Below are 21,773 nucleotides of genomic sequence, written 5' to 3'. Positions count from 1 at the left end.
GCTGATGCTCGGGGAAAGGAGGATTTTTACTCTGTCTCGGGTCCCGCGACGAGCGTCTCCACCTCGACCAGGTCGCGCCGTCGGCCTCCCTGGTGTGCAGCTCCCGGCACCGACGCGAGCACCCCCTCGTCTGCCTTCGCCGCCGCCGCCTCTCCACAGCTCCGTCCTCTTCGCTCCGACTCCAACTCCGAACTCTTCCTCCTGCGAACTTCCCAACTGCACTCAACTCCAACGCACACGACGACTCTTTTCTGACGAACGCAGCCGCTTATATAAGCCCCGTGGCTTCGCCTTCGACCCCCTGCCTTCGACCTTTCACCTCGCTCCCCATTGGCCCGAGAAAAAGTGGGCGTGAATGCATTTTGATCCATGAATTTGCATATAGCGACCGCCCTCCAACGCCCTGGAGGCGGGGCCAAATCGCCCCTCGCTCACCGATTGGACGGAACAAAAGTGGGCGTGAGTCGTTTTTGATCCGTTTTTGGAGCAGAAAGTCCGTGGTTTTGTACACGCTGTTCGGCGCGCGCCCTGCACGAGTCCAATACCGGTACCCACAAGCGGCGCAAGAACGGTGGCGATGCGACGGTTGCGAGGTGTGACGGCAAAGGTCGTGGCTGTTGTGGTGAAGCGGCGTTGTGGTGGGTGGTTGATGTTGTGATGACTGTTGAGACGCGGTTGGCGGTGGTAATCATGGCGGTTGGTCCAAAATAAAGATAGTAAAAGAAAAACGGCTATCCTGAAGAGTCGCAGCACGCATGAATGACATTTATTCCCTCTAGACAACGGGTTTGGGCCTAACTACACATATACTTACCGAGATACCTCACCTAAGGGACCTGAATGGTGGTTTGCGAATTTGGTCAACCACAACACTACCCCCTCCCCTTTTTACAGACTCGTCCCGAGTCGTCAAATTTTCGTGTGCCATCATGTGTAGTTTTCCCCTAGTACATTTTACCTACGGATCCCTGAGTGCGACATTCATGGTATTCGTGTCCCTAAAATAAATAACCTGAGGGCTGCGTAACTACCTAAACAAACTCACTCACACGGACGACTTAAATAAAATTGCCGGCGCTAGGACAGACATGCCGGGGGCGCACTCATATTTACAGTACATCTTAACCTTAACTTACAAATTTTACACTAAACCATGGCCCAGGATCACTGAACTCTGCAAAAGAAAAGCAGTTAGCAGGGAGCCAGGCTGCTCGCATGCAGTCTCTGGCTCAAAACAATGCAGGTGACAGGGAACGTGGCTGGCTGCTCACACGCAGTCCAAGGCCTTCCCTTTTGAACTGAACGCAGTGACCCACAACGGTGCATGGGCTGCACAACGTAGTCTCCGTGCCAGCTCAAGTGGCACACGCAATGAACACTACAAATGGATGGGTGAATGGATGGACGTAAACACGGTGCACGGGCCGCCACTGCAGGCCCGTGTTGTAGCTGCCAACAGGGCAGTTCTCGCAGCTTGCAAACTGTTGCCTTGCGGATCCTGGCGCACATGGAAATGAACAGGGGGGCGGGGCAAAGCAAAATTGAACGGGGCTGGTGAACGTGGGCAGTGGGCATGGCAAAGGCAAACACAGCCCGCAGAAGAAGGCCGCTGCAGGCAAACACAGCCGGCAGACGAACTGGCCGGCACAGGCCTTGAAGAAAACGGCCAGCCGGCAGATGAAGTGGGCCGGCACAGGCCTTGAAGCAAAACACGGCCAGCCGATGGCACAGGCCTTGCAGCAAAACAACAGCTGCCGATGAAGTTGGCCGGCCTCTGCCTTGAAGCAAAACACGGCCAGCCGATGAAGTTGGCCAGCCTTTGCCGTTCAGTGGAGGTTGGTGGAGGGAGTGCGGTGGTGCTGGCCACTTGGAAGGCGGGCTCGGACCTACCTACCTGTCTGTCTCCCTCCCACCTATCGCCTTTGCCTGTCACTGTACATACCCAATCCCTTAATTTGTCCAAACCCCAATTTAGCCCCAACTTATTTTATTATTATTATTATTATTTTTTTTTTTTTACTTCCCCACTATAAATCGTCCCCTAACCCCCTTTATCGTCTTTGTTCGGCTAACCTATCCTGTCACCTAGCCTACTCCCAACCCCTACGTTCCCTTCCCGGAGGGGAATAAGGGAGAGCTAACGTCCTGTGTCGAGGCCCAACGAAGCCTCAGAATGGCCTCCCCAGAGTTCGGCGATCTATAACCAAAGTGGGTCCAGCGGCCCACAACGACAGCGAGGGGATGGATGGTGCGGAGGGGTACATCTCCTAATCTACCCTAACCATTTAACTGTTAAACTACCCCGGGGCTTTCAACAAGCGCCTCTCGCTTAAACTATTGGTTCTATAAACCCAGATTCCCGTCGCCTGTGTTTGTGTCCTCACAATTTCGGGCCTCGCCCCCCAATTTTCGCTCCGTGCCCTCACACGGTCTCCTGGCTGGGACACGTGGCTCCCTTTGGCAGGCACGACCCTCTGCCGAATCTCCCGCTATGGCACCCCCGGGCACTACACTGCCTCCGAGCCTACCAGCTCCCTAACACCGGGGAGTGCCCCCTATGGCACCTCCCCTGAAACGCACACGTGGCAGGCTGGCTTCCCAAGCCCCTTTCCGAGGGTTACCCATGCCCACAACACTGCCCACGCGGCTAATGGCGCCCCGGGCCCCCGCACCAAGCAGGCGCACCTGTGCCCACTACGCTATCCCGGCCCCCCATGGGCCCTTGGCCTACCACGGCCGACTAGCCTGGTGCCCGGGGTACCCACTCAGCGATACTCACCTTTCGCAGCCACGCTCCCAAGCCCGTCAACAGGGCTCCTGCACCCCTCCAAATGGGTTTCGAGCCTACATTCCCACCAACAGCAAAACGACCTCCATTTTTCAATTTGACTAACCCAGCTAACTCACTTTATTCTGACCCCGGGGTCCCTTGGGCGGGAGTCACTCCTCCCCCCAATCACTCATCGCACCATGCATTCCCCATTCACTCCATACACACAGACCCGCTGGCCTCACTCACTCACCATGTACTCACCTCACAACTCTCCAACTCTTCAACACACACACCGCTGAACTCTGCCATCCTTCTAACTACCTCCCCTAACTAACTCGTGCTCCCACGTCGTCCCTTAAACTACAGCACGTTCCTTTTAACACTACGTAGCTAAACTACGTCCCCGCTACACATTCACAAGTCTGTCACTGTCTCCTAACTCAAAAATCATTTCCCATTTTATTTCCCAACCTAAAGCTCACTAAATCCCTCTACCTAATCCATTCCACGGACTCCATGAGGACTTACCCCTGCCCCATGAACTCGCTCTAACTAAGCTAACCCTTCCCCCTAACTAGTTTCCATCCTGTGCCCCGGTAAGGGGGTCTTCCACCCCTTGCCCAGGAATCCTGTGCACCCGAAAGTGAGGCTTACTGTTTTTTTTTTTTTTTCATGCGCAGCACCAGCGCGGCAACTCGCGCTCGCACCTGCCCGTGACGTCATGCAGCTGCACGTGTTCCTCGTCCCTCCTTGGACGGTACCATCCGGCAGGGAGACCCCTCCTGCCGGATTCCAACCCCACGTGCAGCCATGACGTCACCGTGCGCATAAAAAAAACACAAGCCCCACGTCTCGAGGGGTTCCCCACGCGAACACATGTGCTTTGCCCGTTGGAGCTTAACACACACGATCGCGTGGAGAACCCGTCCGGTCCAAATCCATAATCCTGCCTAAACTTTGTCCGTCCGCGGGATCGGCAAATCCATCGCGTGCGTTTCCGGACCGGGACTTCACTCTCGCAAGCGAGCACGTGGTGGTCTCGTGCGTTGCACAGCACGAACCTCGTGCTCACTGCTGGGTGAACCCGGCACGGTCCCCAAAACAACTACAGCCGCTACCCGGCTTTCTTTCTTCTGTCGCCGTCGTCGTCGCCATTCAACACACGCACTCCCGCGTGTTACGACGCTAACACACCTCACCATTACATTCCCACCGGGAGACGCGGCTGCGTGCTCCCGCATGCCAACCGACATCTCCCTCACATACCGCTCTCTCACACACACGGTCTCCCTTGCATAACCCATACCACTCACACACGGTGCCTCACTCACACACGCGGGGGCACTCACCCGCGGTGCTTCACTCACACTGGCCGTTTCATCCACACACACGGCCTCTTCCACACACGATGCCTCATCCACACACGGCGTGCTGGGAAGCACGTACCCTGGCACCATCGCCACCACACCACTCACACACGGGGTCGCTTCCACACGCGGGGACGCACTCACACCTTGCACCACACACACAGGGACAACCACACTGGGGATTCGTGTCCCCACAGGGGTCTCCGGGGCCTCTATACCCCCCAAGCTCTCCAAGCACCCGTTCGCAGCACTCCTCCCCTCAACCTCGCAAAGCACGACCGAACTCACCTGGTCGTGACTCGCCTCAAGGGGGCATACTCCCTCCCCTCGTTCCTGGAGGAGGCCAACCAGCTGCTCGCACTGGGTCCCTACACGCTCCGCGAGCTCACCCCCATTGTCCTCCACTACCTCCGTGTGTGTGTGTGTGCGTCACTTACCCCGTCCTCACCGTGCAGTCTCTCCTCTATTTTTTCTGTCTCCCGTGTCTCTATACATTTAAAAGTTTCTGTTGTCGTCACCTCGTGTCTCGTCTCACACGTTTTGGTCTCCCCATTTAATTTTTCCCTTTTGGTCACCGTCGATTCTTCTGTCACGACCCTCGCCCAACACGCCCCCCGAATTATTTTTTTACCCGCCTCCACCGCGGGCCTGTCAGCCGCTGCACCCCCTTCCAGCTCGTTTGCTCCCACACGTGGAGTCGCCATTCCCAGCTCCCTGGTCACGGCCTTCATGCCCACCTGCAGGCATCGGCCCATGTTCTGCGTCTCACCCCGTAGTTCTTTCATTTCCTCCTTCATGTTTGCTTCCATTCTGTTTATTTGCTTGTTCATTTCGTTTTTCATTTCATTTGTATTTGTATCCATCTTTTCGTTCATGCTTTTCATTTCGTTTGTATTTGTATCTGTGGTGGAGTCTGCGGGCCTATGGGGAAGGGCATGGTGATGTTGCATGGTGGGCGTGATGATGGGAGGTGGCCGTGGGGGTCGGCGAGGGATATGAGGTGTGCACGCCGTCTGAGGCGTCGTAGTAATGCTGGAGTCGGCCGGCCCGTGAGTGTACCGTGTACGGAATAAAGGGGAGCCGCGGGCACAGTACGCCCGCGCTCGCACTCGTGCAACACAGCCCGGCTCGACTGTTCCTCCGCTTCGTGTCTGCCTGCTAAGCATCTCCCATTTCAGTACAGTACAGTTGGCGAACGAGGATCTTCGAATCGATGTGTGTAAGGGCGGCAAATGACCCGTGCGGTTCCAGTCTACGGAGCCAAAGGTCTCGCCAGCGCGAACATGGCAAAGAGTCGGTGCATGGCAAACGTACGCGTGCCCGCCTTCGTCGGAATCGACTTCGGCCACGTCGAGTGGGCAACGTTCGTTCATTTGGTTCATTTTCTTGTTCGTTTTGTCGAGGATACGCGTTTCGGCTCGAACGCGGCGTTGGACGTCGCGCAAGCTCTGGAGAATGTCCGAGGTCTCGATGGTCGGGGCACAGCAGATGGTCTAGGGGTCATCCCGATGGGCCAGGCACGCACGGCCATGCGCACGGTCTGCGGCGCGGGTCGTGGGCGAGCGTGGCAATGCAATCACTCGGACGGCGGTCTGGGCTCTCGAGGTCGTCTACGGTGTGTGGGCCGAGGGTCATCGCCCATTGTTGCGTTCATAGATGGCGGTGTGCGAGGCGATCCTTCCGTCCCGCGTCGAAACCTGCTTGCAATTGATCCGGAAATGACAAGATCAGTGGCAGGGGGGGGGGGGGAAGTGAGCGAGGCACGGATCGGGTGTCGAATTGAGTCCACTCGTGCTGGCCGCGCATCGCATTCGGCTGTGCCGTGCAAATTCACGGCAGAGGAGCGTCCGGCACGGTTGAGAGATCATTTTATTTCTGGTCTGCGAGCAGCCATTGACATTGTCTGCAAGCAGCCATTGACCGACATCACATTCGACTCGGCGATCGCGACTGTTTCATCTGTCGAGCAGACACTCACGGATGTCCGCGCCATGGCTGGCCAGGACGTAATGAGTAGCTCCAGCTGGAACATGGCGACTAATACCAAAGGCCACGTGGTGACCGCGCAAGTCCGCGCGATGGCTCAAGTGCCGCAGGGTGCTCGCGCGCCTAGCAGTGCGGGACGAGGGCGCGCACCGCAGCACGATCGCACCGGGAGCGAAGGGGCACCGCAGCGGGACCCCAGTGACCTGAAGATCAGCCTGCAGCCGGGGCATGATGATGCCGGCGAGCCGGAGCAGGGGCCGGGCTCGGCGAGCCGGACCCTTTTGGGTCGGAACGGGTTCCGGTTCGTGCCTCCAGACGTGCCAGTGCTCTCTTCGAGACCTTCGTCGAGTACCGAGGGCGAGGCTGGGCCCGTGGCATTAAAGGGAGTCGCGAGTCGCAGCATCAAGTCGACAACCAAGAAGCGGACTTGTGATGTGGGTTGTGGGTTGTTGTTCATGGCATATGTGCTTTTCCTTGCTCTAGTAATGCAGTTTAATGTTGTTGAAATAAATGCCAGCAGTTCTCGTGTAAAAGTGGATGTGGCGGAGATCAGTCAATGGGGGTTGGATTATGATCAATGTGATGTAGGGGCTTCAGGGGCGGTGGTGGCGAATAAAAAGGTTGAGTTGGCCGTCCACTGTTCCGGGCCGCAGGTAATTGCTTTGTCATGTGCTGGGATTTTATCAAAAAAGCGCGCTGTACGGAAAAATGAATTTGCGATGCTTCGAATATTATTCGTAATGATTTATAATGAGCCTATGATTGCAGTGTGGTTTAAGTGGAGTTGCTCCCGTCTAGCGGCCGTGTGGGTCTCGGAGATCGACTCGGAACCAAGTCTGGTGCCCTGGTCGGCGTTACCCCCACCTCTGATTGCGAGCGCAACTCGCTGTGTTCGCTCAAGGCCGTTGGGACGGGCGTTGGCGTCTCGACTGATGGTGGTGCGTGAGTTGTTTTGGCGCATTAAATGCATGCAGCCAGCGGCGCTGTTCAGTGCCCCCGGCCAAGGCCTAAGGCTAGCGCCACGACTTCCAGATAGCGGGCTGCCGGCCTCGGGATGTTTATCTACGTCGGGTCTGCCTGGGGGGAGGGGGCCGGAGGCGTTTGATGGGGCCGGAGGAGGTTGGCTCGAGAGGTCGTTACGACCTTGGCCAGGGTCATGTCAGCATGGGCCGCCTGGGGGCGTTTTTGCTGCATAATGCTGCTGTGCTTCTCATTTTGCTGCTTCATATCGGTAACGCGGTCAGACCTGACCTTTGCTGCTCCACTCGCTCGCATCGACACATTATATGATGTGGTGTGCTATTATGCTTTGCTATTTTCATTTTATTTCCATGATGATTATACGAAATCCTTCGTGTTCTGCATGCTTCTTATAATGATAATCAGTTAATAATCATAGTTTTAGGGGGGAGGAGTGTGGTGGAGTCTGCGGGCCTATGGGGAAGGGCATGGTGATGTTGCATGGTGGGCGTGATGATGGGAGGTGGCCGTGGGGGTCGGCGAGGGATATGAGGTGTGCACGCCGTCTGAGGCGTCGTAGTAATGCTGGAGTCGGCCGGCCCGTGAGTGTACCGTGTACGGAATAAAGGGGAGCCGCGGGCACAGTACGCCCGCGCTCGCACTCGTGCAACACAGCCCGGCTCGACTGTTCCTCCGCTTCGTGTCTGCCTGCTAAGCATCTCCCATTTCAGTACAGTACAGTATCCATCTTTTCGTTTATGCCTTTCATTTCGTTTGTATTTGTATCCATCTTTTCGTTCATTCCTTTTATTTCGTTTTTCACTTCGTTTGTCATTGCCGCCAGCATGGCGCATAGCTGGGCCATGTCGGGTGCGCTTGGGTGAGCCGTTTCGGCAGGGGTTGGGGAAGGGTTTTGGTGGAGAGGGGGAGGGGAGGTGTCATACACCGCGGCCGCTGCCGCACCCATTTCGGGCTCTGGGTTCAGTTGGGCGAGTCCGTTTTCCTGTACGGGGATTTCATCCTGAGCCATGGATTCTACACATTCTACATCCATTTCTAATACCCCCGGCTCCCGCTCGCCTTGAGACGCCATCTTGCTTCTCGTGAAGGGTTAATTTCGCTCGCTCGTAATTTGGAGGGAATCGGGGGTCGCTTCTCTCACCCCTGGACCGATTCCCGTGAATTTAGCTGGAGACAGGAGAGCCCGTTTTCCTGTTCTACGATACCAGTGCCGCGAGGAGGGCGATGGATTTGCATCGCACGACCTGACACCAGTGTTACGGATTCGCGCCCGCCGGCGTGCTGACGGCCACGTAACTCGAATCGCGGCACGTCGCCCACCGGACGGACAATCCAGTCGTGACCCTCTCGGACTAACGCCGGGAACCAGTCACGGGTGGACCTTTCGGTCTCACCGCGATCGAGCCAATCGGCCCCCGCGTGGGATAGGGTTGCTCGCCAAATTCGACCTACCTAAGTACCCACACGGAGGGTAGACCGGGCGATCGCACCTCGCCGCAGGTCGACTTCGGACACGGGCCACTTAAGCGACCCGTTCCGTACTATCGGGATAACCGAGCGGTGTTATCGTCGGCCTCGACGGTTCGATTAATTATCGGGCGTATTCAGCCCACTACCAACCCTTTACGTGAAGCAAGATGAGGATTCAATGAAAGAAATGACGAAGCGAAGCGGGAAAACAGTTCAACATAAAGCACATTTATTCGCGATGAACGGAAAGCACACATATACAATTCCACCAAAAGCACATAGAAAAGAAGAAGACAAAAAGCAAATGCGACAATGCAGATCTAATACCGATTACGCGAGCACACGGCAACACTTATACAATTTTACTTCACAGACGGCGCCGACAACACACATTCCCAAAGCAAAAGAAAAGAGAACCACCCTCCAGGACGAGGGGGTAGGCGGGCCTGGGGCCGAGACCGTGTCGGGCCTACCCGTCTGGTGATGAGACGCGGAGCGGCGGTGGTGCCTCAACTCTGCGGGCCTCGCGGACAGTGTCTGGTAGGGGGTGGGAAGGGGGCCCCCTTGGTCGCACTATCTCAGCGCGGGGGGAAACAGGAGGGGGTTGCTGATGCTCGGGGAAAGGAGGATTTTTACTCTGTCTCGGGTCCCGCGACGAGCGTCTCCACCTCGACCAGGTCGCGCCGTCGGCCTCCCTGGTGTGCAGCTCCCGGCACCGACGCGAGCACCCCCTCGTCTGCCTTCGCCGCCGCCGCCTCTCCACAGCTCCGTCCTCTTCGCTCCGACTCCAACTCCGAACTCTTCCTCCTGCGAACTTCCCAACTGCACTCAACTCCAACGCACACGACGACTCTTTTCTGACGAACGCAGCCGCTTATATAAGCCCCGTGGCTTCGCCTTCGACCCCCTGCCTTCGACCTTTCACCTCGCTCCCCATTGGCCCGAGAAAAAGTGGGCGTGAATGCATTTTGATCCATGAATTTGCATATAGCGACTGCCCTCCAACGCCCTGGAGGCGGGGCCAAATCGCCCCTCGCTCACCGATTGGACGGAACAAAAGTGGGCGTGAGTCGTTTTTGATCCGTTTTTGGAGCGGAAAGTCCGTGGTTTTGTACACGCTGTTCGGCGCGCGCCCTGCACGAGTCCAATACCGGTACCCACAAGCGGCGCAAGAACGGTGGCGATGCGACGGTTGCGAGGTGTGACGGCAAAGGTCGTGGCTGTTGTGGTGAAGCGGCGTTGTGGTGGGTGGTTGATGTTGTGATGACTGTTGAGACGCGGTTGGCGGTGGTAATCATGGCGGTTGGTCCAAAATAAAGATAGTAAAAGAAAAACGGCTATCCTGAAGAGTCGCAGCACGCATGAATGACATTTATTCCCTCTAGACAACGGGTTTGGGCCTAACTACACATATACTTACCGAGATACCTCACCTAAGGGACCTGAATGGTGGTTTGCGAATTTGGTCAACCACAACAATATGACAAGTCTGAAGACGACAATGGTTCACGAGCGGTATTTGACGATGTAGATCAGTGGTTCCCAACCTTTTGATCCCACGGGCCGCATTCACTACTCCCAATGATGTTGGGAGCCAGGAAAAAAATTGATGCATTTTATTGAGAAACTTGATACTGAGAAACATTTTCAGAGTCAATGAGAAACTTGATGCATTTTTTTCAGTCAATGAGAAACTTGATACTGCTTCTGCTCTCCCAGGATGGAGTTGATGTCGGGCACCAGATGGGAGGAAGCAACACAAAGAGTGTCTTCCAGGTGCATGTCGGACAAGGCGTTTCGGTTCTTGTTCTTGGAGTACTTCAGCTTGCTGAAGAACTGCTCGCACAAGTATGTGCTGCCAAACATGGAAAACAACTTCTGGGCATGCTTGATCAGGTTGGGGAAGGTCTGGCAGGGTAGCCCCCTGTAGATCTCCTGGAGTTCCTTCTCCAGGAACTGGGCCTTGATGTCGATGTCACTCTTCAGCTCGATCAGTTCCTCCTGCAGGTCTGTTGGGACTTACAAGGGATCAAATGAGAAGGGCATGGCGAAGATCTCGAAGCTGACTTTGTGCTTGCAGAAGTCTTAGAATCGTTTCTCGAACTCCTTCTTCAGACGGGCCACCTCTGTAGCATACCTCTCACCTACAAAAAAGGTCTCATCCTCACCGTGCTGGCCCTGCAGAGCAGTGAAGTGGTCAAGTTGGCCGGCACGCAGTTGTGACTCCCACAGCTCCAACTTGTTCTCGAAGGACTGGATGCAGCCATAGAGGTTGTGGACCAGCTTGCCTCTTCCCTGCATGGAGACGTTGAGGGCATTGAGCTTCTCAGTGATCTCAACGAGGAAGGCGAGGTCATCCAGCCACTGGGAGTCTGAGAAGTGACCGACTGGCTGGACCTTCATTACCAGGAACATGGCCAGCTCATCCTTCAGCTCAAAGAAGCGCTTCAAAGTGCGGCCCCTGCTCAGCCACCTCACGGCCGAGAAGTACAGGACATCCCCGTAGTTTGCATCAAGCTCGTGCAGCAGCTCCTTGAACTGACCGTGGTTGAGAGCATGCGCACGAATGTAGTTGACATTGCCAATGACCACTGTAAGGCTTTTCAGGTCACGGCGCTGGCCGGCAGTGGCCGGCAGTGGTATTGTGTAAACCCCTTTAAAATTGCGACATGGAAATCTGTTTTGATTGGAAAGTCCTCGCGGGCCGCAATATAGGGCTCCATGGGCCGCATGTGGCCCGCGGGCCGCAGGTTTGGGACCAATGATGTAGATTGTTTCAGAAGTCAAGGATGAGACAATGTGATAATTTTTGACCAAGTTAGAAAAATGATCAACATGATGTGGTACGAGTGACAGGTTATTAGCTGCAAAATGTCGAAAACCCGGCTTCGTTCAACAAATTTCAAAATTTGACCTTCGCATAACCTTTAAAGGTCACAAAACAATGTTGTGGACATTAAAATAAGGAAACAGGATACGTGCTATAGCTTATTGGAGTTAGTTCGTTGAAGAAGGTCGAAAACCCGGTTCGATTCCCACAACTTTGAAAATTTGACCTTTGTGGCCTTTAAAGGTCAAAGGTCAAGGATTATGACCTTTGGTGCAAAATTTCCTCAGGAACATTCCAGGAACAATATAACATCATATAGCCTATATGGCATTTCGCACTCCTCGGATTATCCATACTTTGAAGAAAAACAAACTTGAAGGGGGCGCCACGGGCAAGGTGTTCGAGATAGAGCAAAATGGTTTCAAGCCTTTAAGTGGGGAATGACCTCAAGATTATGCATAAAAATATTGTCATCCCAGCTCTCCAAGTTTGGGCGGTTGTTCTGCCTCTCCGGTCTGGACCGGATAGCATACAGCTAACCCCCATCCGCCAATGAACGTAACGTCTAACAACCATGCTGAGGCTTAGAGTTCTTCATTCTTGACGTATGGTATGAGTTGATAATCGCTGTAACAAAAACAAAAATAAAATGTTATCGTAAGTTGACACAGATATTACGGTGATCGTTATACATGTACAAGATGTGTATATTAAAGGGCAGCTACTTTGTAGTGATATGCTCGGATGAGTTAGCTCCCTTGTTCCAGGAATTCGGGCAAGGCGTACTTTCACGCAAACAAAAAAGAGAAATAAAATGAACCTAACTCAGTGCAGAGTACTGCACTGTCAATGAGAGCCGTTATTAAAATCACTGATCAGAGTAACGGTACAATAACAAATTAGAGTCACTAGAATAGACCGCAGAGCTTTACATTTGTCTACACATCAAAGTTGCAAGTAAAGTTCTTTCCTATAGATTGTTGTTGTAACACAATTGTCGAAGTTCGTCGGTAAAACTAGAGCATCGAACTGTTTCATGCCGACATAAAGTCACAGTACAAAATTCTGGTGTTGAACGACAAACAAAACGCATCACTCACACTGTTGTTGGCCACAGTCTGGCACAAAACGCATTTTTCATCGCAGCGGGCAAAAAAACACATGGCAAGGCAACATTTTTTTTTCAACAAGCGTTTCCTGGCTCACGGTAGGTGGAGCCACAGGGAAGCAACAACAATGAATAAGCATGACTAGTCAACCGGCACAGTGTGGCGGCACAGCGGTCGTATGATTTTTATGTCAAAATTCGCAATTTTCTAAGTTTTTGACCTTGGGACGAAAATGAAAAATCAGACAACGACAAGTTTTAGATCATTCATTTTGCTATTCAAATACCGAAGAACCCATTCCATTCAGTCAATTACCTCGGAGAAGATAGATTTTTAATCCGATTACCCCCTAAAATGGCTATTTTTTGGGCGTAGCACGCCCTCATCCAGGAAAACACAACGAGATATTGATATCGAACACATAACCAAGTTTCATCAAGATCGGATCAAAGTCCACGGAGTTATGCTCAGGACAGACAGACACACAGACAGACAGACAGACACACAGACATAACGAATATAGTGGTCACTCTGGCTGGCACTCGTGAACCAATAAAAACTAAAATAACAGGTACTTTATACTGTGCGCCCCATTTCCTTTGTTAATTTTAGAACCAATTTAAAGAATCGAGGGTACATCTGGCTCAGTTAGCAAATTGCATCCAGTACGCCTGTCCAGAGAATACATTGAAGGGTGCAACCGGGGATCTTGAATCGGTTGAGGGTTTTTTTAAACCAGATTCCTCAAATAGAGAATGGATTATATCCGGTTTGGATGTGTGATCGCTGATGAATTTAATAAACGACGGCCCACGAGCAGCTAAACTTTATGCAAATCAATGGATAATTTTCATGAATCAGCAGGGAATCCTGGGACTGTTTGGAGTCCCTGTTAATTTGGGGGACCATCCGGACAGCCTCAGCATGAGAAAGTCTCCCCTGAGTCTTCAGCTGTTGGATCTGGGCAGCTCTTAGGAATTCGGGACATCCTCTGAAGGCTGTTGGATCCCCTCCACAATTAGCACAAGACATTTCTTCACTACTACAGCTTCCGTATTCGTGTTCTCCAGGCCCTACAGGCTGGGGCAGTATGACCGAACTTTTGGCACTTGCAACATCTCAAGGGGGCTAGAATGTATTCCCGTACTCTGAAGGCTCGATACCCCAGGAAAACTTTTGGGGGGAAGGACTGGGTTGCCGAAGGACAAAACCACCGAGGTGATATTGACTTCGACCCCATCCCTGACCGTGGTGAGATGGCGGGCGTCAAGAACTCCCACATCCGCTAAATGGCTCTTGATATCAATTTAAATCGAGGGATCTATCCCGTAAATGACTCCTCGACTCTCCCTCAGATATCTAGGAATCTGACACGAGAGCCGAACCTACCAAAATATGAGGCAGTCATCACCGTTCCTCTCGGGCAACAGGTTCCTCTCTGTTTGAAAAAGTAATAAACCAGGAAACCGAGGAAAATAAACCACTCTCGAAGCAGCCTCGGTTCTCCTTCTTCTGAAAACTAATACCAAATGAAGATTGCTTCAATTTTACTACTCAAGTTCAATGGATTGTTTATGTAATTGTCCTTTTATTTGAATGATTTTATTAACGTGATTAAAAAACCATTTCCCTTGGAGACTGATCAAGTGTTTTTTGCCCGGTTATTTCACATGCACTACCTTTGTAATTCAAGTTCGAAGATGGGTGGAGCTGAGGTTGGAATTCACCCAGTTGGGCAGACTTTCACCCAACTGACTTGAAGAGGGGCCTTGTTGTCTCTCTCTGAAAAGGGAAGGGTGATCGCCAAGACTGCAACAACTACCGAGGGGTGACGCTGCTCTCAGTGCTGGGCAAGGTCTTTGCTCGGATAATTCTCGATAGGGTTTGCCACCATCTGCTTGAGCACCAGCGTCCAGAGCAGTCAGGCTTTACACCAAAGAAGTCAACGATTGACCGTATCCTTGCTCTTCGGGTCCTCACCAAACGCAGATGAGAGTTTCGGCAGGGGCTGCTTGCAGCATATGTTGATCTCTGCAAAGCATTTGATTCCGTGAATCGGGATGCCCTCGGGAGGATTCTTGGTCTTCTTGGGGTGCCACCAAAACTGATCGATCTGATGTCTGAACTCTACTCTGGTACTGAGAGTGTTGTGAGATGTGGTGGTACCATCTCTGACTTATTTCCAGTTGTTACTGGAGTTCGTCAGGGGTGTGTACTGGCCCCCACACTTTTAAGCACTTGTATGGACTGGATTCTTGGGAGGATGTCAGAGAGATCAAGCTGTGGTGCATCATTTGGGAATGTCAAGATCTCCGACCTTGATTTCACAGATGATGCAGTCATCTTTGCGGAGATTTTAGATATCCTTTTGGGGGGCGCTCGAGGTGCTGAATGAGGATTCGGAGCCACTGGGATTACGGGTTTCCTGGGTCAAAATTAAGATCCAGGCTTTCAATGACATCTTGGATGCTGCTGTCCTGTCTGTGCCTGTTTGTGGTGAGGAAGTTGAGGTCGTGGAGAGATTCACTTACCTTGGCAGTGATATTCATGTCTCTGCTGGCTGCAAGTCAGAGGTCAATAGACGTCTGGGTCGGGCCTGGGGAGTCATGGATTCACTGGATAATGGGGTGTGGCGCTGCCGGTACCTGTGCGGGAGGACGAAAGTCCGAGTCTTCAGGTCCTTGGTGCTTCCAGTCCTGGTCTATGGACGTGAGACTTTGACTCTGACCAAGGATCTGAGACGGAGAATGCATTCCTTTTGGACCAGGTCTCTTCGGAGAATCCTTGGCTATCGCTGGTCAGACTTTGTGACCAATGAGCGGTTGCTGAGAGAGACTCAAATGAGATTTGTTACCTGCATAGTCCGTGAGTGTCAGCTGCGGCTGTATGGACATGTGGCTCGTTTTCCTGACGCTGATCCTGCTCACCAGATTCTCTCAGCGAGGGAGCCTCATGAGTGGAGGAGGCCAATGGGCCGACCACGTGCCTCGTGGTTGCAGCAGGTTGATCGGCATCTCAAGGAGATGGGGATTGTCCAGGCATCTGCCTGGGTGATGGTCAGACGGAGGCCCCTGGAGTACCGGCGGAAAGTGGACGCAGCGATGCGCTGCTCCGGCGCATGCTCCCATACCTGACCTGACCTGAATGAATTATTATTCACTTGACTATGATTCTGTGGAGGGTGAAATCAAGAAAGGATTAACAAATATGGAGCAGCAAAGATCTGGATGGATGTGGCTCATAAAAAAAATGACTGCTTGTAAAATCTCGTGGCACCTCAAGGCTCAAACCTCGTGGTGCTGTGGCACAGTCCGAGCTCCAGATGAAACTCCGCCCAACTGGATGAATTCCAACCTTAGCTCCGCCCATTTTCGCCCTCCAATGACGCAAGGCAATGCGTGCGAAAAACAACTGCAAAAACACCCAATTCTCCAAGGGAGGTCTTTTTTTTTAAATCACGTTAATAAAATCATTCTGAGGACCATTACAGAACCAATCCATTGAAGTTGAGAAATAAAAAGTAAACTATCTTCGTTTGCCATTGGTTTCCAAGAGGGAAGACGAGGAAGAAGGAGAACCGATGCGGCTTCGAGAATTGTTTGAGCGTCGGTTTCGTGGTTTATTTACTTTTTCAATAAGTGGAGAGGAACTGGGTTCATTTTCCTTGTGCTCGGTGTAGCATTCCTGGCGGTGTAGTTCGCAGCAGCTATTCTGACAAGAAGATTTTCTCAAGTGAAATCTCTTCCAAAAGCTACAATTCATGCAGTGAGTATATTTATATATGTTTAATTGTGATTAATTTAAAGTGTATTCGATATCGGTGTGAAGAAAATAGGAATTAGGGGGTTGGGGTGGCGGGGTGTAATTGTTCAGCAGCCAATCACAGCTTGGTTGGGTTTTTTGGGGTGGATTCCTTGAGACGGTGAAACTTTTCAGATTTTGCTTTTCGGTGCAACGTCTTACCCTGACCTGCGAACCCTTCCCGACCACCACTGACATTTGATCGAAATAATGTCAATCTCTCTTATTGGTGCAGCGTCGCCGGTGGGTGCTGCATCTCGAAGCACGCCTCCATTCATTGGACGACCTGAAGCTGACCAGTGTGGTGTTTGAAGTTCCTACCCCGTCGCGAAATGAGTAGGTCATTGTGTGCCGGCACCCCACTAAAATTGTATGAACTGAGATCAAGTACCATGTTGTTGTTTTGTAAGATTAAGTTGATTGTCGTGGGGTGAGTATGCAGAAGAGCAGAGAATTGGGCTTTAAATTGGTGGAGAATGTTGATGTTGTGGATGCAGCACAGAATGGCCTCTTTCTTCTGTTCACGACCTCAGCCCTGACCATTGTTTCTTCTCTCAGTGATGACCCAAGATCCCTCAAACCGCCTTCAATATCTGAGTTCTGCAAGCTGCGTATCCAGCAGTGTTGGAGGAGAGAGCGGGGGTCCAACTCCAGCTGGTGCTGTAGGGGATCTTGGGCTCGTGTTCAACGTCGTGGATGTTCGCAACACTCTTCCTCGGGAAGAGACAACACCAGCACACGGTGTGTTTTTGTACCTCAAGCTGTGAACACTTAGTCGGACGAACACAAATGAGTCGTTTTTGAACGTGACATTGGCAACATTATTCGTGTAATTGTGGTAGTCTTCTCACGTGTGTGTGTGTGTGTGTGTGTGTGTGTGTGTGTGTGTGTGTGTGTGTGTGTGTGTGTGTGTGTGTGTGTGTGTGTGTGTGTGTGTGTGTGTGTGTGTGTGTTGTTACGGATTTCATTGATGACTATCAAAACATCCAGGTCCTCAGACAGTTATTTCCTGAAATGCATGTTCAGATTAGCCCCATCCCCATGTCTAATGGGGATTTTAAATTTGATGTGTTGAGAAGGGTAAAGGATAGATCCCCTCTCTTATGGGAAGCTTTTTTCTTTACGACAGACACGTTTACACACATTTCTTTAGCGAGCTCTGAAGCCCGCCCTTATTTTTCCTCATCAATGTTCTTTCGCGAGCGCCGACGCCCGCCTTTTTTGAGTGCACGGGTCGTCTTGGTAACAGTGGGGCGGGGTGAGCTTGGGGTGGACTCTGCGCCCGCTGAGACGGCCCGGAGATATAAAAACGAATTGGAGATGTGTTCTGGGGCGAGAGAGGAGGGAGAAGAGAAAGAGGAGGGAGAAGAGAAAGAGGAGGGAGAAGAGAACGAGGAGGGAGAAGAGAACGAGAAAGAAAGCGAGAGTTGAAGCACGTGAGCGAAGAAGCGAACCAGAGAAGAAGCGTGCAAGTGAGGAAGTGTGCAAGCCCACAAGTGAGTAAGTGAGCGTATGTGGGTGTGAGCGGCGCCGACGGCGAGTGAGGTACGGGTCGGTCACCAACAAGTGAGGCGCGGGTCAGAAACCGACGGACCGGGTGGGTCACTGGACGTCACCAGTTTCGTGAAGTGAGGAACTGCCTGTGTCGCAGCACCAGGGTCTAAAACCACGACAGATGATCTCGGTGCCCTCCAGACGTCGACTGGCGTTCAAGGCTGTTCACGAGAGGGTGCACGATAAGGCTGGGTACTGGCGACGGTCGTGACACGCACGCACACATTTCAGGACATTTTCACTTCACGGACGACTACTTTCTGTTGAGCGAGACGATTCTTCTCCCCCTCCCCCCCACCACCCCCCCCACCCAGAATGATCTGTTGGGTACCCTTGTCTGTGTTTAGCTGTAAGTCAACTCCAGATAATCATCTGCTCTTTGTCTCTTTCTTGGCATTTTGATTGATTTTGCTTTGAAATGAATTCATTTATTTACATCAGAAAGAAATTTTTTTTTTCTTATTAATAAATCATTTGTCGATTTCCAACCTGTCCATGTTTGTTCTTTCCTTCCATTGGTCTGGCATTGTTCGTACCAAGATAGACTGGGAGGTAATTACCACAGATTTGAACAAAAATAGTCGGCACGCACCAGCGGTTAGAACGCTCGGCCGCCCGAATTAAAATCTAATCAGATAACATTGGTGCTTTGCCGAGGACGCGCTCCCTGCTCAGGTTACCATGTGACCTCGAGTTAAACGGAATAATTAGACTGTGTACACTGGAACTCGTGGTTCTGGGTGGGTGGCGTTCCTGGTTCTAAAACAACCCACCGTGCCACAACGTTAATTGTGAGCGGTGGCCCCAGGTCCGGCTCTACCGAGGACAACCAGGGATTAATCCCCCTGAGTGACAAGCTGGTGTCTCGGTACCCGTGGCATATCGTTGTGGGCTGGAGGTCGGGTGTGAAGACCACCAGGGGGTGGGGGGGGGAAGCTACATATATATATATATATATATATATATATATATATATATATATATATATATATATATATATATATATTGTTACGGCTGTGGAAATTCGCAATACACCATAAAGGGTCCTTAGATCAGTTATGACGATAAGTATATGTGTAGTTAGATTTCCCCACCGTTGTTTAGAGGGAATTTCCGTGTTCACTGGGCCGCGATCCTTTGAGATAGCCGTTTTTCTTTTCTCTAACATTATTTTGGACCAATCATCCCCCAACAACCAAATCGCCACCACCAACTACAACTCAAACACCACCACCTTCGCCTCTTTACCTCCACAACTCCACCCCGCAAACATCGCTTCACTGCCATTCTCAAACGACACCTGCCAGCAACCAAATCGCCAACACCCTTCCCAAACCACCACAGCAAACTCCCACCACCTTCGCCTTTCTACCGAACGTCGTGCCATGGGTTGTGAATGGGTTCCTTTCGCCTCGAAAAACGGATCAAGAATGATTCACGCCCACTTTTCTTCCATCCAATGGCTGAGCGTCAGGTGGTGTAGCCCCACCTCCGAACCCGCTGTGATCCACAAATTTGCATATGCCCTCCTCCCCTGGCCTATATAAGCACGAGCAGGGCGCAGCTCAGGGCAGTCAAGCTGAGTGCAGTGTCGGTGGGGCAGTCAAGTCGAGTGCAGTGTGGGCAGGCAGTCAAACGGCAGTCAAGCGGCAGTCAAGTCGGGTCGGTGGAGTGGCAGTCTGGAGGGGCCGGAGAACAGGACAGAGCTCGAAGAGGCAGATGGCGGCAGTGTCGGTGCGGCAGTCGGTGGGGCAGAGTCGGGAGACGGAGCTCGGAGCTGAAGTCTTAAGGCAGACGGGGAGCACCGGAGAGAGCTCGCCGGCCACGCCAGGGGCACGAAGCCAGGCGCAGCTACGCTGACATCGCGGCTTGCCTGCCATCGCGCCACGATGGTGCGGGTAAGACCCTTCGTTCTCGTGGACCTGGCCGCTCATCCAGGTTCCACGCACATTTGGTCCACGAACCTGTCTGCCACCCTTACCTTTGAGGGTGGCTTTTTCCTTTGCTTTTGTGTAAGTGCCTGTGTTGGCGCTGTCTTGTAAAGTAGACCTGTGTAAGTGACTGTGCATGTACATTCTCATTGCTCGTATTCGGTTTTAACTCTGCCTTTGCTTGCTTTCATTGCTTTCACTGTTATACGTGCATGGTTTTCTGTATGGCTGTAAAATACGTGCTTGTCTGAGTGTGCAATAAATGTGCTTGTTGAACTGTTCCCCGTTTCGTTGCGTCCTTTCCCTTGTTTGAAAGTTCCATCTTGCATCACGGAAGGAATTGGTAGAAGGGTTTAAGCACCCGGTAAATAATCACATCCGTCGGGGCCAGCGATAACACGGCTCGGTTATCACTGAAGCACGGAACGGACCACTTAAGCGGTTCGTGTCCGAGGCCGGCCAGCGGTGAGGTATGATCTCCCGGTTCACTACTCGCGCAGGTACTTAGGTAGGTCGAGTTTGGCAAACAACCCTATCCTGTGCGGGTGGCCGATTGGCACGATTGTGGTGTGGTCGAAAGACCCACCCGTGACTAGCTCCTGGCGGTAGTTCCAAGGCGGATCACGACTGAATTGTCCGTTCCGGTGGGCGACGCGATCGCGATTCGAGTTACGTGGCCGATCGCACGCCGGGCGGACGGAAATTCCTAACAATATATATATATATATATATATATATATATATATATATATATATATATATATATATATATATATATATTTATATTTATATATATATATATATATATATATATATATATATATATATATATATATATATATATATATAGTTGCGGGCCTGAAGTCGGGTGGTGAAAACCACCGGGGGGGGGGGGGAGGAAGCTATCATGGGTTCCCACCAGATTCCCCGGAATTGAAGGCGTCGCACACGGATAATTCCATGTCGCGGCGGTTCGCTAACCGACCGTGAACGCCAATAACTCAACCGCGTGACCGAGGGTCCTCCAGTCTATGGGTTAATCGGGTTATCTAATTAATCCCATGATTTAATTACCGGGGAACACGCCCTCGATACGCCTTGTCCGAACCGGATCACTTTACCGGATCAGAAGCAGCCGAGTGACACTGCCAAGGACGTACCGGCTAAAAGAACGGATCGTTGGGAATAAAGTCCCGGCTCGGCTGGGATACGGACCATGCTGGATCAATGAAAGAAAAGACAAAAACGAGCTGGGAACATTTCTACAAAGGATTTATTACAGGCATGCGAGGAAAGATATGTGGCACAGTGAATGTTGTTTATTGTGGTGTGTAAGCAGAGATAGGAAGAAAACTGTCATGCGACAATAATACAAGCAGCTTACAAAAGCAGACACAGAGCAGAGTTATCACGATATTCTTGCACAATCTTAACTTAAGTGAGGACAGGCGCCAGGACACACACACGCACACGCACATGCACACACACCGATGAAGAGGAGTTGATGAGAAGAAAGAGGAGAGGTTATGAGGCTCACGATCTCTCAATCGGGAGTTTGGTGCAAGGCGATTCATATCACAGGGTTTTGGGCGAGACGATTCCGCAGTTCAGCCATGTCTCGCCGGATGTAAAAATGAGGCCACTTTCGGCCAAGGCGGCGGGACCGAGCAGTGGCCGGGGCCCAATGAGATTGCCCGATTCGGGTGACGACGCATCACTTTGGGGCACCCTGCCCTGCACCACTGGGCCTATAAAGGATGGATCACGAAACTCTCCATAGTCGAGTTGTGGTCGTCCTCATCATTTTTGTTTGGCCTTGGATCGATCTCTGCATACGCCTTCGACCCGCAAGTCCCGTCTGCCACTCCGCCCACTCGCTCTCAACTCCGCCTCCTCCACCCCCTCGCCTCTCGCTCCACCTCAAGTCCTCCCTCACGCCTGACGGTCTCGCCCATTCTTGGGATCGGCGCA

General features: G+C 52.1%; 2 protein-coding genes across 3 annotated transcripts in view; one reads left to right on the top strand and one right to left on the bottom strand.

Moving 5' to 3' along the window:
- The window catches only part of LOC147010574 (uncharacterized), a 30,854-nt gene extending 14,969 nt beyond the window's left edge, over positions 1–15,885 (bottom strand). Inside the window, exons 1-3 of the mRNA XM_085860386.1 lie at positions 15,793–15,885; positions 10,746–11,115; positions 10,318–10,586 (exon numbers count right to left, since the gene is read on the bottom strand). Coding sequence (XP_085716512.1) covers positions 10,318–10,586; positions 10,746–11,115; positions 15,793–15,885 — 732 coding nt within the window. The remainder of the gene's footprint in view (positions 1–10,317; positions 10,587–10,745; positions 11,116–15,792) is intronic.
- A 509-nt stretch (positions 15,886–16,394) lies between these two features.
- LOC147010573 (uncharacterized) overlaps positions 16,395–21,773 on the top strand; it is a 78,177-nt gene continuing 72,798 nt past the window's right edge. For both annotated transcript variants that reach the window (XM_085858827.1, XM_085858828.1), the window contains exons 1-2: positions 16,395–16,653; positions 16,876–17,058. In XM_085858827.1, the coding sequence (XP_085714953.1) occupies positions 16,650–16,653; positions 16,876–17,058 (187 nt within the window). In that variant the 5' untranslated portion in view covers positions 16,395–16,649. The remainder of the gene's footprint in view (positions 16,654–16,875; positions 17,059–21,773) is intronic.

The sequence above is a fragment of the Eptatretus burgeri genome, chromosome 16 (genome assembly GCF_056783735.1).
Source record: "Eptatretus burgeri isolate ZD-2024b chromosome 16, Ebu_testis_v1, whole genome shotgun sequence".
NCBI lineage: Eukaryota > Metazoa > Chordata > Myxini > Myxiniformes > Myxinidae > Eptatretus > Eptatretus burgeri.
This window is presented reverse-complemented; position numbering and strand designations above follow the sequence as displayed.